We start from the raw sequence: 16,314 nt of genomic DNA, 5'->3' as shown, positions 1-16,314 counted from the left end.
AGGTGAAAATTGTTACCCTTTTAAAAATTTTGTGTTTCTTTGAACATTAGTAAGTTTAATGATATGTCCATAATTTTGTTAACTAATTGAATCTCATTAATTGCCCACCTATCTTAGAGTGTTTCTTATTGATTTGTAGATATTTTAAGGTAGCAACAACTGTCCAAATTGCTTCAATTCCTAAATTATGTATTACTTATTATAACTTTGTATTATGTCTTAATGTTGAGTAAGAATAAGCCTATCATTTATTTTCTACTTTCCTCTAAAAAGTTAATCAACTATTTCTGTGTATACTACATATACTTTGAGATGAGTTTGCTCAATTTCAACTGGCCATTTAAATTTGGATCAGAATTAGATTGCTATTATTTTAAATTATAAATTACTTTGAGAAAAATTATGTTATTATACTCAGTCTATCTAGGAAGATAGTAAGCTTTTCCATTTGTTTGTTCTGTATCATATCTAGTAAAACCATTTTTTTCCACATGGATATGGTACATTTCTCATTAATAGATATTGCCAGTGAGTGTAGTTTGAGATCTATTTCAATTTTATTTTCTCTTTGGTTATGGTTAATAATTACTAAATATGTATCTTTTTATATTCATTGTTATATTTTTTCTAGACTTGTGTCGATTTACTTATATTCTCCATCTTTGTAATGTTAATGTACTTTGTTTCATTTTATTTTTATTAAATTATCTAGTTCTTCCAAAATAATTCTACGTAATTGCTTATATGTTTTAGACTTGAATTATTGAGAAATTATCCAGCATGTTATTGCTGAGTAGCGTCTATTACAGAGAATTATTCTGCATCAGTGCTATGGAAGAATCCTTCCAGTCTTGGATTCTAAAGTATTGAATTTTGACTCATTTCTTTTAATTAAATTATAGTGTTGAATTTCACCAATATATTCTATGATTAAGATTAAGTTGATCTTGGGACTTCTTTGATATTTTTATGTCATACAGTAATAGATTTCTTAATAGCAAACTATCCATGCATTCCTTAGATTTATCCTATAGGGAATCTTTTCCAGTTAATTAGACAGTAGTTTTTCTTCATATTATGATATGAGCTTTCATATTTATTTTGAAGAAACTTTGTATCATTTATTAAATTTATTTGTATGAGGTTATTCTTCCTATTTTAAACTTTCTGAAGTTAATAAGAAATTTAAATATAGCAATGAATTGCATGTAGTGTAAAGGAATACTCTTCCTTGGCCAATTTTTGCTCTTGCTATATGTACCTAAAACACTTTTTAGAACTTTAAATCACAAAATTTTTTAAGTCTGGTCAGAAGCAGTTGTTTAAACATTTACCATAAGCTCAATAATCAATTCTTTCTATTCTTCTAAAAAGCTCAACTGGGAACAGTATGTTCCTGAGAGTTCCTTTTTGCTTTTCTAACCTATGTTAGTGTAATGTGTATTGTCTAAAGCATCCAATAATTTATGAATCTCTACCATATACTCTTTTATATATATTCTTTAAGTTCTAGGGTACATGTCCACAACGTGCAGGTTTGTTACATATGTATACATGTGCCATGTTGCTGTGCTGCACGCATTAACTTGTCATTTACATTAGGTATATCTCTTAATGCTATCCCTCCCCCCTACCCCCACCCTACCACAGGCCCTGGTGTGTAATGTTACCCTTCCTGTGTCCAAGTGTTCTCATTGTTCAATTCCCACCTATGAGTGAGAACATGCAGTGTTTGGTGTTTTGTCCTTGCGATAGTTTGCTGAGAATGATGGTTTCCAGCTTCATCCATGTTCATACAAAGGACATGAACTCATCTTTTTTTATGGCTGCATAGTATTCCATGGTGTATGTGTGCCACATTTTCCTAGTCCAGTCTATCATTGATGGATATTTGGGTTGGTTCCAAGTCTTTGCTATTGTGAATAGTGCCACAATAAACATACGTGTGCATGTGTCTTTATAGCAGCATGATTTATAATCCTTTCAGTATGTATGCAGTAATGGGATGGCTGGGTCAAATGGTATTTCTAGTTCTAGATCCTTGAGGAATCACCACACCGTCTTCTACAATGGTTGAACTAGTTTACAGTCCCAGCAACAGCGTAAAAGTGTTCCTATTTCTCCACATCCTCTCCAGCACCTGTTGTTTCTTGACTTTTTAATGATCTCCATTCTAACTGGCATGAGATGGTATCTCATTGTGGTTTTGATCTGCATTTCTCTGATGGCCAGTGATGATGAGCATTTTTTCATGTGTCTGTTGGCTGCATAAATGTCTTCTTTTGAGAAGTGTCTGTTCATATCTTTCTTTTTGATGGGGTTGTTTGTTTTTTTCTTGTAAGTTTGTTTGAGTTCTTTGTAGATTCTGGATATTACCTTTGTCAGATGAGTAGATTGCAAAAATTTTCTCTCATTCTGTAGGTTGCCTGTTCACTCTGATGGTAGTTTCTTTTGCTGTGCAGAAGCTCTTTAGTTTAATTATATCCCTTTTGTCAATTTTGGCTTTTGTTACCACTGCTTTTGGTGTCTTAGTCATGGAGTCCTTGCCCATGCATATGTCCTGAGTGGTATTCCCTAGGTTTTCTTCCAGGGTTTTTATGGTTTTAGGTCTAACATTTAAGTCTTTAATCCATCTTGAATTAATTTTTGTATAAGGTGTAAGGAAGGGCTCCAGTTTCAGCTTTTTACATATGGCTAGCCGGTTTTCCCAGCACCATTTATTAAATAGGGAATCCTTTCCCCATGGCTTGTTTTTGTCAGGTTTGTCAAAGATCAGATGGTTGTAGATGTGTGGTATTATTTCTGAGGTCTCTGTTCTGTTCCATTGGTCTATATCTCTGTTTTGGTACCAGTACCATGCTGTTTTGGTTACTGTAGCCTTGTAGCATAGTTTGAAGTCAGGTAGCATGATGCCTCCAGCTTTGTTCTTTTGGCTTAGGATTGTCTTGGCAATGTGGGATCTTTTCTGGTTCCATATGAACTTTAAAGTAGTTTTATCCAATTCTGTGAGGAAAGTCATTGGTAGCTTGATGGGGATGGCATTGAATCTATAAATTACCTTGGGCAGTATGGCCATTTTCACGATACTGATTCTTCCTATCCAGGACCATGGAATGTTCTTCCATTTGTTTGTATCCTCTTTTATTTCGTTGAGCAGTGGTTTGTAGTTCTCCCTGAAGAGATCCTTTACATCCTTTGTAAGTTGGATTCCTAGGTATTTTATTCTCTTTGAAGTAATTGTGAATGGGAGTTCACTGATGATTTGGCTCTCTGTCTGTTATTGGTGTATAAGAATGCTTGTGATTTTTGCACATCAATTTTGTATCCTGAGACTTTGCTGAAGTTGCTTATCAGCTTAAGCAGATTTTGGGCTGAGACAATGGGGTTTTCTAAATATAAAATCATGTCATTTGCTAACAGGGACAATTTGACTTCCTCTTTTCCTAATTGAATACCCTTTATTTCTTTCTCCTGCCTGATTGCCCTGGCCAGAACTTCCAACACTGTGTTGAATAGGAGTGGTGAGAGAGGGCATCCCTGTCTTGTGCCAGTTTTCAAAGGGAATGCTTCCAGTTTTTGCCCACTCGGTGTGATATTGGCTGTGGGTTTGTCATAAATAGCTCTTATTATTTTGAGATACGTCCCATCAATACCTAATTTAGTGAGAGTTTTTAGCATGAAGCGCTGTTGAACTTTGTCAAAAGTCTTTTCTGCATCTATTGAGATAATCATGTGATTTTTGTCTTTGGTTCTGTTTATGTGATGGATTACGTTTATTGATTTGCATATGTTGAACCAGCCTTGCATCCCAGCGATGAAGCCCACCTGATCATGGTGGATAAGCTTTTTGATGTGCTGCTGGATTCGGTTTGCTAGTATTTTATTGAGGATTTTTGCATCGATGTTCATCAGGGATATTGGTCTAAAATTCTCTTTTTTTGTTGTGTCTCTGCCAGGCTTTGGTATCAGGATGATGTTGGCCTCATAAAATGAGTTAGGGAGGATTCCCTCTTTTTCTATTGATTGGAATAGTTTCAGAAGGAATGGTACTAGCTCCTCCTTGTACCTCTGGTAGAATTCGGCTGTGAATCCATTTGGTCCTGGACTTTTTTTGGTTGGTAGGGCATTAATTATTGCCTCAATTTCAGAGCCTGTTATTGGTCGATTCAGGAATTCAACTCCTTCCTGGTTTAGTCTTGGAAGAGTGTATGTGTCGAGGAATTTATCCATTTCTTCTAGATTTTCTAGTTTATTTGTGTAGAGGTGTTTGTAGTATTGTCTGATGGTAGTTTGTGTTTCTGTGGGATCGGTGGTGATATCCCCTTTATCATTTTTTATTGCGTCCATTTGATGCTTCTCTCTTTGCTTCTTTATTAGTCTGGCTAGCAGTCTATCAGTCTTGTTGATCTTTTCAAAAAACCAGCTCCTGGATTCATTAATTTTTTGAAGGTTTTTTTGTGTCTCTATCTTCTCCTTCAGTTCTGCTCTGATCTTAGTTATTTCTCGCCTTCTGCTAGCTTTTGAATTTGTTTGGTCTTGCTTCTCTAGTTTTTTTAATTGTGATGTTAGGGTGTCAATTTTAGATCTTTCCTGCTTTCTCTTGTGGGCATTTAGTGCTATAAATTTCCCTCTATACACTGCTTTAAATGTGTCCCAGAGATCCTGGTATATTGTGTCTTTTTTCTCATTGGTTTCAAAGAACATCTTTATTTTTGAAAGGGATCAATTCAACATGAAGATCTAACTATCCTAAATATATATGCACCCAATACAGGAGCACCCAGATTCATAAAGCAAGTCCTTAGAGACCTACAAAGAGACTTAGACTCCCACACAATAATAATGGGAAACTTTAACACACCACTGTCAACATGAGACAGAACAACGAGACAGAAAGTTAAAAAGGATATCCAGGAATTGAACTCAGCTGTGCACCAATCGGACCTAATAGACATCTACAGAACTCTCCACCGCAAATCAACAGAATATACATTCTTCTCAGCACCACATCACACTTATTCCAAAACTGCCCACATAGTTGGAAGTAAAGCACTGTTCAGCAAATGTAAAAGAACAGAAATTATAACAAACTGTCTCTCAGACCACAGTGCAATCAAACTAGAACTCAGGATTAAGAAACTCACTCAAAACCGCCTCTACTACATGGAAACCAGACAACCTGCTCCTGAATGACTACTGGGTACCTACCATATACTCTTTAATTTAAAACTGGACTAACAAAGACTATGGGAAAACCCTGCTATACCTCAAGCCCTGCTATATCAATTTAGTGATTAAAAAGAGACTATCCCTCTAGTAATTGGATATATCTTTATTAGTTTTATATATTTGTATTAGTTTGAAACTACATAGAAATAGCAGATTTATTTAATAACAACCACTTCATTATTTTGAAACAGTAATGCTATTCTTTCTCTTAAAGTAATGTAAAAGTGTCCTTTTAATGACTCCCCATGTGAGTTAATCTGTCTTAAGAAATTGTATCATTGCTCTGTTGATATTATTTACCATTTTATTGCTAATTATAAAATATGAAAACAGCTTTTAAGTAACTAAATAGGTATATGTGATTAAGTAATTATTTGGATACAAATTTCATAGCTTATTCATTTTGATCTAATTAGGAGCAGTGCTTTTTGAAGTTGTGTATTTTTAGGCACTGAGGAATTGGTTGATTAGTGAAGGATTTGTAGGCAGATTGCTAAATGAAATACACAGATCTCTAAAGTAAAAATAAGCTCAACTAGAGTACAAAAAATTAAATGTAGCAAGAAGTGCATATTTGTTGTATAGTTTCTTTTAGTAATAACTGAGTTTGGAAAGAAAATAGAAATTTGAATATATATTATTTTTAAATGAGCAACAGAAAATCACATGTTCTATTAATTTTATGACCAATTTATCTTCTGTTAAAAAAAGTCTTACTGTATTTTGTTCATTTTCCTGGCTTAAGAAGTACCATGTATCTTTAGTGATTCATCTTTTATAATTCCTTGGAGTCACTATCCTGAATATAATTGATTATTATATTGTACTATGCCAACAATTAGGCTAACACAGATAATCCCTTGGATATAAAGTATAAAAATCTGCATGGATTTTCTCATTTGCTGTTTTTCCCCCTATTATGAAAGCGGTATTATAGAAAACTGTTTCATTATTTTTTTGTGACACATTGCTTTTTGAAAATGTAAAATTATACAAATGCAAAGCAGGATATGAATGCTGGGCATAGCCCTTGTTCAGAGTCAGATTTGTAAGTGCATATGTCTTTATAAATGCGTATGTCTTTCCTCTCTTCATGTTTTGGATGTTGCGCCTTGAGATGATACCTTCTCCCTTCCTGTGAGTTATTTTTGCTTGTCAGTACTTATCCTTTAATATATGTCCAAATGGAAATATCCTGGATCATATACAAGTGGATGATTTTGCTTTGTGTTTGTACACTGCTTTCTACACACTTTGTACACTGCTTCTGTCCTCTCTTTTAGTAGAAACGCATGTACATTATTTGTATTCTTTACCTGGCTCTTTTTAGTTGAAGATCTTTAAAGGTATGGATATATATGTGCCTCGCTTCAGGTCCTTTGATTTTCTGACAGTGTCTTGCCTAGAAGTGCAACAAAAATAGTCTTATGTTTTTCATGTTGCTTCATAATATAAAGAGTGGTTCTTTTTTCATTTAAAATTTTAACCTTTATTGTGTGACAGATGGAGAAATTCACGATCAATGAAGTGAATTGACTTGAGGAGGTCATTCAGATAGTGTAAGGACTTGAAACCACTTTTATTCCAAAGTTAGTTTTCTTCCTTACTTTACTGATACTTTTTCTATGATGAAAGCAAATGAAGCCAGAGGAGTTGTTAAAATTAGTGTCTTTGAATCAGAAAACTTTATCGTTTATAAATCATACTTATTATGGCTTAATCAAGCATCTGTAGGTAATTGTTTTAACCAAACTTTTTTGACTTAATGTTTTATTATTATTATTATACTTTAAGTTCTGGGTTACATGTGCAGAACATACAGGTTTGTTACGTAGGTATACACATGCCATGGTGGTTTGCTGCATCCATCAGCCCGTCATCTACATTAGGTATTTCTCCTAATGCTCTCTCTCCCCTAGGCCCACACTCCCCAGTAGGCTCCAGTCTGTCATGTTCCCCTCCCCTGTGTCCATGTGTTCTTATTGTTCACTTCCCACTTATGAGTGAGAAGATGCAGTGTTTAGTTTTCTGCTCTTGTGTTAGTTTGCTGAGAATGATGGTTTCCAGCTTCATCCATGTCCCTGCTAAGGACATGAACTCATCCTTTTTTATGACTGCATAATATTCCCTGGTGTATATGTGCCACATTTTCTTTATCCAGTCTATCATTGATGGGCATTTGGGTTGGTTCCAAGTCTTTGCCGTTGTGAAAAGTGCTGCAATAAACATAAGTGTTCATGTGTCTTTATAATAGAATGATTTATAATCCCTTGGGTATATACTCAGTAATGGGATGGCTGGGTCAAATGGTACTTCTAGTTCTGGATCCTTGAGGAATCGCCACACTGTCTTCCACAATGGTTGAACTAATTTACACTCCCACCAACAGTGTAAAAGTGTTCCTATTTCTCCACATCCTCTCCAGTATCTATTGTTTCCTGACTTTTGAATGATTGCCATTCTAATTGGCATGAGATGGTATCTCATTGTGGTTTTGATTTGCATTTCTCTAATGACCAGTGATAATGAGCTTTTTTTCATACGTTTGTTGGCTGCATGAATGTATTCTTTTGAGAAGTGTCTGTTCATATCCTTCGCCCACTTTTTGATGGGGTTGTTTTTTCTTGTAAATTTGTTTGAGTTCTTTGTAGATTCTGGATATTAGCCCTCTGTCAGATGGATAGATTGCAAAAATTTTTTCCCATTCTATAGGTTGCCTATTCACTCTGATGATATTTTCTTTTTCTGTGCAGAAGCTCTTTAGTTTAATTAGATCCCTTTTGTCAATTTTGGCTTTTGTTGCCATTGCTTTTGGTGTTTTAGTCATGCAGTCCTTGCCCATGCCTATGTCCTGAATGGTATTGCCTAGGTTTTCTTCTAGGGTTTTTATACTTAGAGGTCTTATGTTTAAGTCTTTAATCCATCTTGAGTTAGTTTTTCTATAAAGTGTAAGGAAGGGGTCTAGTTTCAGTTTTCTGCATATGGCTAGCCAGTTTTTCCAGCACCATTTATTAAATAGGGGATCCTTTCCCCATTGCTTGTTTTTGTCAGGTTTGTTAAAGAACAGATGGTTGTAGATGTGTGGTGTTATTTCTGAAGCCTCTGTTCTGTTCCATTGGTCTATATATCTGTTTTGGTACCCCTACCATGTTGTTTTGGTTACTGTAGCCTTGTAGTATAGTTTGAAGTCAGGTAGCGTGATGCCTCCAGCTTTGTTCTTTTGGCTTAGGATTGTCTTGACAATGCGGGATCTTTTCTGGTTCCATATGAACTTTAAAGTAGTTTTTTCCAATTCTATGAAGAAAGTCATTGGTAGCTTGATGGGAATAGCATTGAATCTATAAATTACTTTGGGTGGTATGGCCATTTTCATGATATTGATTCTTCCTATCCATGAGCATGGAATGTTTTTCCATTTATTTTTGTCCTCTCTTATTTCCTTGAGCAGTGGTTTGTGGTTCTACTTGCAGAGGTCCTTCACATCCCTTGTAAATGGTATTCTTAGATATTTTATTTTCTTTGTAGCAATTGTGAATGGTAGTTCACTCATGATTTGGCTCTCTGTCTGTTATTGGTGTATAAGAATGCTTGTGATTTTTGTACATTGATTTTGTATCCTGAGACTTTGCTGAAGTTGCTTATCAGCTTAAGGAGATTTTGGGCTGAGATGATGGGGTTTTCTAAATATACAGTATCACCACTGATCCCACAGAAATACAAAGTACCATCAGAGAATATTATAAACACCTCTACACAAATAAACTAGCAAATCTAGAAGAAATAGATAAATTCCTGGACACATACACCCTCCCAAGACTAAACCAGGAAGAAATTGAATCCCTGAATAGCTCAGTAATAAGTTCCGAAATATGACAGTAATTAATACCCTACCAACCAAAAAAGTTCAGGACCAGACCAATTCACAGCCGAATTCTACCCAGAGGTACAAAGAGGATCTGGTGCCATTCCTTCTGAAACTATTCCAAACAATAGAAGAAGAGAGAATCCTCCCTAACTCATTTCATGAGGCCAGCATCATCCTAATACCAAAACCTGGCAGGACACACACAAAAAAGAAAATTTTAGGCCAATATGCCTGATGAATATCGATGCAAAAATCCTCAATAAAATACTGGCAAACCAAATCCAGTAGCACATCAAAAAGCTTATCCACCACGATCAAGTGGGCTTCATCCCTGGGATGCAAGACTGGTTCAACATACATGAATCAATAAATGTAATCCATCACGTAAACAGAACTAATGACAAAAACCACATGATTATCTCAATAGATGCAGAAAAAGCCTTCGACAAAATTCAGCACCCCTTCATGCTAAAACTCGCAATAAACTAGGTATTGATGGAACGTATCTCAAAATAATAAGAGCTATTTATGACAAACTCACAGCCAATATCATACTGAATGGGCAGAAACTGGAAGCATTCCCTTTGAAAACTGACACAAGACAAGGATGTCCTCTCTCACCACTCCTATTCAACATAGTGTTGGAAGTTCTGGCCAGGGCAATCAGGCAAGAGAAGGAAATAAAGGGTATTCAATTAGGAAAAGAAGAAGACTTAATGTTCTTATGAGAACCTTTGAAGATTGTTTTTTAATTCTAGTTACGAGGAGAAATAATTTACCTCAAATAAAATAATGTGCACCTCAGTGTGGCATCTTAATGTCCTTTGGCATAATCTTAAGTGTGGTTCAAGAACAAAATTGCCTAGGAAAGCTGTGGTAGATTTTAATGCATATTATGCAAGTGATTTTCCTTCCTTACAAACCTAAAAAGCTATTTAAATATCTTAAAGTGTAATTAGTTCTATATTACATATGGAATGGTGGTTTACCATAAAACAAAATTCGTTTCACTTTCTTTATAAGCCAATTTCATTACTGTTGATAATAGCATTTTTTTCCAATGAATATAAAGACTCAACTGATTGTTTTTGAAAATGTAATAATATATTTTTGAGACATATAAATGGTAATTTGTCATTTTCTGGCAGAATTACATGTCCATTTATTGTTTAACACAGCAGTCTCAAGAGCTCTAACCGAGGAATACACTGGGAAAAAATTTGAAAATACGTATCTACTGGCCGGGCGCGGTGGCTCTCGCTTGTAATCCCAGCACTTTGGTAGACCGAGGTGGGCGGATCACGAGGTCAGGAGATCGAGACCACGGTGAAACCCCATCTCTACTAAAAATACAAAAAAATTAGCTGGGCGCGGTGGTGGGCCCCTGTAGTCCCAGCTACTCGGAGAGGCTGAGACAGGAGAATGGCATGAACCTGGGAGGCAGAGCTTGCAGTGAGCCGAGATCGCGCCATTGCACTCCAGCCTGGGTGACAGAGCGAGACTCCATCTCAAAAAAAAAAAAAAAAAAAATACGTATCCACAAATATGTTATTATAGTATTCTTTATATTATCTAAAGACTAGAAACACTGCAAACGTCCATGAATGGAGCTTGGTTGAATAAATTGTGGTTTATCTACAATGGAATACTATGCAGTTGGAGAAAACATCTTTAGTAGGAGAAAGGGATGGAGGAAAGGAGGGGAACCTATAGGGGAAAAGTAACAAGACACATATCAACCAATCAAAATTTGAAATTGTCTAGTTCATGTACTATTCTATCTTCCTTTATATATGTTTTAAAAAATTCCATAATAATTGTTAAAGAAAAAACTACATCATGTCTGTTTGGACACATACTATTTCTTCTGTCCTGTTAGAATTCTATGTGGTCAGTTGATTTGCAGAACTTTATAAAAATACAGAAGTGGCCAGGTGTGGTGGCTCATGCAGGTAATCCCACCACTTTGGGAGGCTGAGATAGGTGGATCATTTGAGGTCAGGAGTTCGAGACCAGCCTGACCAACATGGTGAAACCCGGTCTCTACTAAAAGTACAAAAATTAGCTGGGGTCTTGGCGCACACCTGTAATCCCACCTACTCAAGAGGCTGAGGCATGAGAATCATTTGAACTCAGGAGGCAGAGGTTGCAGTGAGCTGAGATTGCACCACTGCACTCCAGCCTGGGTGATGGAGTGAGACTGTCTCAAAAAAAAAAAAAAAAAAAATACAGAAGTTACTTGCTCAGAGATTAAAATTTATGACTCATAGCTCAGCATTCCTCCAGGGATACGGTGTTTTGGAATTCTGTTATTTCAATGTAAGTCTGAAGTACTTGCAAATATAGTAAAGCCAATATAATTTCTACCAAGCAAAGAGGGTCATATGTTTAAAAAGGATGTCTCCCCTTTAATTGTAAACTTTGTGGAACAGGGATAAATGTCTTTTGTTCACATAAAAAATGAAATATTACCTTGTACATATTAGGTGGTCAAAAAATATTTGTTAAATAATAACATCTATACCTTTGTTATAACATAACATTTATATAGCACTTTTTCAAAGTACTTTCAGTTACAGTCTCAGTTTTCCTCCTCGAAATTTCCCATGTGATGGAAAAACATAGGTATTATATCCATTTAATGAAGAAAAATACAATGTACAGAAAACAATGCTTGAATGTATATACATGCCAAAAAATTACAACTGCATTAGAAACTATGTATAATAATGAACTGTTGCAGATTCTAGGGTTACTTTCATTTTACCAATGTATATGGTGGACAGAAGCTGAGACCCCACATCTTTATCAACTTCCCATTCACTCCTGAAACTAACAATTGAGTGGGAACTGTTTTCTCTAGCTGTGGAGATCATTTGTATTTATTTTCATTCTCGAATTATTTCTCCTTCTTTATCCATCCAGAGACTCTAGATTTTCATTAACACAGTATGGCCTTAAGTTGATTGGCATTAATAGCTGTAGCAACGAACAGGGAGAGAATCTTGGCAGCAGGGCAACAGGCAATTAAGGAATTATTGCTTCTAGTCAAAGTACTACTGACTGCTTCAGTCTGCCTAGTCAAGAAGGAGCAGGAGATACTTCTTCCTCAGTCCACTAGAGCCGTATTACAGGGATTTGTTGGGGTGGGGGCAATGGAGATTTAGTAATGTACTCTGTACGCCAACCTACCCTCCATGTTGAAATTTGGGAGATACATCCTATTAATTCCAAGTAAACAGTAAAGTAGGACCAAGGCGAATTTAATATATACTGCCTGTTGACAAATATTGGGTATTCATAGATATATTCTAATTTAATATTGAGTTAAAACTTATGGGCTCTTTGGAAAGATTTTGGAACATAACAGGAGGGGAACATTATCGTTGTAAAGGAAACTCTTACACCTGAAAACAGAATTAATAGCCTTACTTAAAGGGTAACAATTGATATGAGTAATAATGTCTGGAAAACAGAAATTCAATAATACCCTCTGGTATAGGCTGAATTGTGTCTCCTCAAAACTCACCTGTTTAAGTCCTAACCCCAGCACTTCAGAATGTGACTATATTTGAATAGGGCCTTTAAATAAGTAATTAAGTTAAAATGAGGTCATTAAGTTGGACGGTAATCCAATATCACAAGTGTCTTTATTAAAGCGGAAATTGGGACACAGACATGTACTAAGGGAAGTCCATGTGAAGACACAGGGAAAGACAACCATCTATAAGCCTCAGAGAGGCTTCGAAGAAACCAGCCCTGCCAATAGCTTGATGTTGGATTTCTCCAGAAAAGTGAGAAAACAATTTTTTATTGTTTAAGCCCCCCTGCCTGTGGTTCTAGCAAACTAATACATGTTAGTTTGTTCAAGTCAGTTAAAAGCAGGATCAGCATGCCAAAAAGTTGAATTAAGGATATAAAAATCAACTTTTAGAACCTTTTCAAGAATATATTTTTAGAAGAACAAAATGATAGAACACAAAAGGAAAATTTGTATATCTGTATCCTCTATACCTATGACAAATTGAGATAAGCCATTAAATCTTTTCCCTTTTCCTCCCCACATCTCCAAAAAAAACCATAAAACTAAAGGAGAAGAGATATTCAATAAGGGGAATCTTTTGTCGAAGGTAAAGTAATTTGTAAATCATAAATGAAAATGCAAATATTGGAAAGTAATTGTGTTTGTTTCTTATGACTATAGTAACAAAGTACCATGAACTTAGTGGCTAAAAACAACAGAAATTTATTTTCTCACAGTTGTGGAGGCCAAAAGGCCATAATCAAAGTGTTAACAAGGCTATGTTCACTCCATAGTTGCTAAGGAAAGAACTGTTACTTACTCTCTCCTGGTTTCTAGCAGCCTTTAGAATCTTAGCTTGCAGATACATATTGCTTCTTCACATGGTGTTCTCCATTTGTGTCTTTTCAATTGTCTTCCTTTTTGTCTGCATGTCTTTGTGACTGTATTTCCCCTTCGTATAAAGACACTAGTCATATTGGATTAGGGCTCACCATAATGACCTCATTTTAACCTGATTACGTCTGTAAAGACCCTATTTTCGAATAAAGTCATATTATGAGGTTCTGGGGGTTAGGGCTTTGACATATCTTTTGAGTGGGGCTCAACTTTACCCATAACATTGATGTATCAAAATGTTTCCAGTATTTATAATCTCTGTGTCATTGCTGTTGTTTTTTCTTAAACTTTCCTGTTTTCCACAGTGGGCACGCATTGCTTTTATAATCTGAACAAATGTTATTCAAAAAATAAACAGGAAAAAAATTCCTTTTGTAAAAGTCTCATTTTTTAAATATTCTCTGCATTAGCTCCCAGATTTTATGTTATGTAATTCTGTTAGGTTTAAATTGTTTTCTGATTCAGGAAGAGTCCATTTGCATTAATGTAACATTTAGCAATCTGTCATCTGCATAATTATACATCTGTGGTTGTAGGTAGTATAGAAAAAAAAACTCCCATCTCTGAATTAAAATAGTCTCTTAGCATTTGTTATCTGTAGAGAGCAGATTGGTGTTTTGGGTAAGAGGAGCACAATATGAATAAAGAAGGCATTGAGTAATAGGTATATGAGGAGTGTGACCACTATCAGTTACCCTTAAGGCCTGAATTCCAAGGCCATGAAAGTTTTTTTCACAACTGAAGCAAATAGGAGAAGCATCCTTTTTAGGCATCTATAAAGACTGTCCTTGTATTTTGATTAAGCACTAAGCTTTTCGTTGGTTTTGTATGAGTTATTGGTTAATGTTTTTTAAAAGTCAAATGTGGTTTTATAAGTTTTTTAATGAACTTACTACTTTTCTTTTTTTAAAGATTTGCCTGCAATGGATAACCCAGTGTTTTTGGAATTATTTAAATTGGATAGAAATCTGCCATTATATTGCTACTTGTGTTTTCCTTGGTCCTGATTATCAAGTGTATATATGTATAGCTATATTCAAACATTTACAGCAAGACATTCTACAGCACACTCAGACTCAAGATCTGCAAGTTTTCCTAAAAGTAAGTAAGTTTATATGGAGAGGAAAATGTTGAGTTAATAGCTAACTTTGGTTGCTTAATATCAGATACTTTTTCTAGGCACTCATTTAATCCTAAAAACCAATGATGAGAGGTAGATACTATTATCATCCCCATTTTAGAGATGAGTAAACTGAGGCACAGAGTTAAGTTGCCACAAACCGTATAGCTAAAGTGGAACTGGAATATGAAATAAGCTGTCTGGATCCAACACTTTGTTTGTAACCCACATGCTATGGCAAAAAAGAAATATTTTAAAAATATTCCTATGGGCTATTTGGTCAATAAAAGTTTAATTTATTGGTTTGATACTTTTTAAATATATTTAATATATTAATAATTTCCTATGCTTTCATATTTTTATATTTTTCTAAACTTCTATTTTTATAAAAGATTTTCATGAAAGATTATTTTATCATAGCACTCATTTTAAAAAGTTATCACCAAATATGGTACTATTTTTAAAAAAGATATAGTTACTTTCTCAATTACAATAATGTGATTTTGGAAGTTGGGGACTTAGAAAGTACATGAGATATAAATACATCCCAGTGTTCATTTTTTGGTGGAAATCTAGCTATTTGTTTAAAGTTAAGAATCTTGGAACTTAAAATGTTTCTTTATCCCTACTACCTTTGCCATCTCACAGGAACACATATACACGTATACACTAAAAACAACATTCATCATTTGCTAGGCTTTCTCTAGGTCAACAAACAATTTCTATGTAAATTAATTTTATTATTTACCATTAAATACCTGCCAGGGTTATTTTCCATCTAATGATATTTTTCTTTAAATAAATGCCATTGATCATTTAAGATTGCCAAATTATCATTTTTGTTTCATCAATTCAGAATTCAAAAGGTTTTAAACTTTCAATATATATCACTAGATTAGAAACAGTCTTAATGAAAAAGTATGCTGAGAAAAATGATTGCACATGTAGAGGAAAAACTAAGATAGAAAAATAAAAGAATGCTCTCTAAGAGGTGATTTGGAATACAGGAAGTGTTAAGCAAATTGAAATTATGTTGAATACAAAATGTAGGTTCATTTTCAGTAAGGGACATTTTCATCATCTATAGTGGTCAGTTACAGGAATTTCAGAGTCTGAAATTTTCCTGTACTCATATCTGTCTGTATCCCCCAACCTGTAATTCTCTAACATCTTATCCCACTTTAGTTTTTCTCACAGTTTTTATCACCATCTGAAATTATTTTATATGTGTTTTTGTCTGTCTTCCCTGGTAAAATGTGTAAGCTCTATAAGGACTGTGACTTGGTCTGTTTCATTTACTGATGTATTTTCAACAATATATCAAACAATACCTGGTAGATAATAGGTATTCAATACATATTTGTTGATTTTGTAAGTAAATAATGTAAATAAATAAATGGGAAAGATGAATAAACTTTGTTTTATTCACATCAAATAACAAACATTACTAAATTCATTAAGTGCTTACCACTTATTTTTCTTCCTATCAAAAGCATCATCTTTAAATTTGATTAATGTTGATTTACAGTTTCATCTCTCTTTTGACTATTTGAGGGAAAAATTATAATAGAGTTTGCAAATATTAACCTCTTTAAATGTGTCCCAAACCATTCTCCATTGTGTTTTCAGCATAATGCTATCAGTTTGAAACTAAAGGATTTTAAATGGGGAGAGGAGATT

General features: G+C 34.7%; 1 protein-coding gene across 3 annotated transcripts in view; it reads left to right on the top strand.

The window, feature by feature from the left end:
* TBC1D32 (TBC1 domain family member 32) overlaps positions 1-16,314 on the top strand; it is a 270,320-nt gene that overhangs the window by 241,705 nt on the left and 12,301 nt on the right. For all 3 annotated transcript variants that reach the window (XM_063620893.1, XM_055262795.2, XM_063620888.1), the window contains one exon: positions 14,427-14,615. In XM_063620893.1, the coding sequence (XP_063476963.1) occupies positions 14,427-14,615 (189 nt within the window). The remainder of the gene's footprint in view (positions 1-14,426; positions 14,616-16,314) is intronic.

The sequence above is a fragment of the Symphalangus syndactylus genome, chromosome 2 (genome assembly GCF_028878055.3).
Source record: "Symphalangus syndactylus isolate Jambi chromosome 2, NHGRI_mSymSyn1-v2.1_pri, whole genome shotgun sequence".
Lineage (NCBI taxonomy): Eukaryota > Metazoa > Chordata > Mammalia > Primates > Hylobatidae > Symphalangus > Symphalangus syndactylus.
Note: the sequence above shows the minus strand (reverse complement) of the source record. Positions and strands in the feature narration are given on the sequence as shown.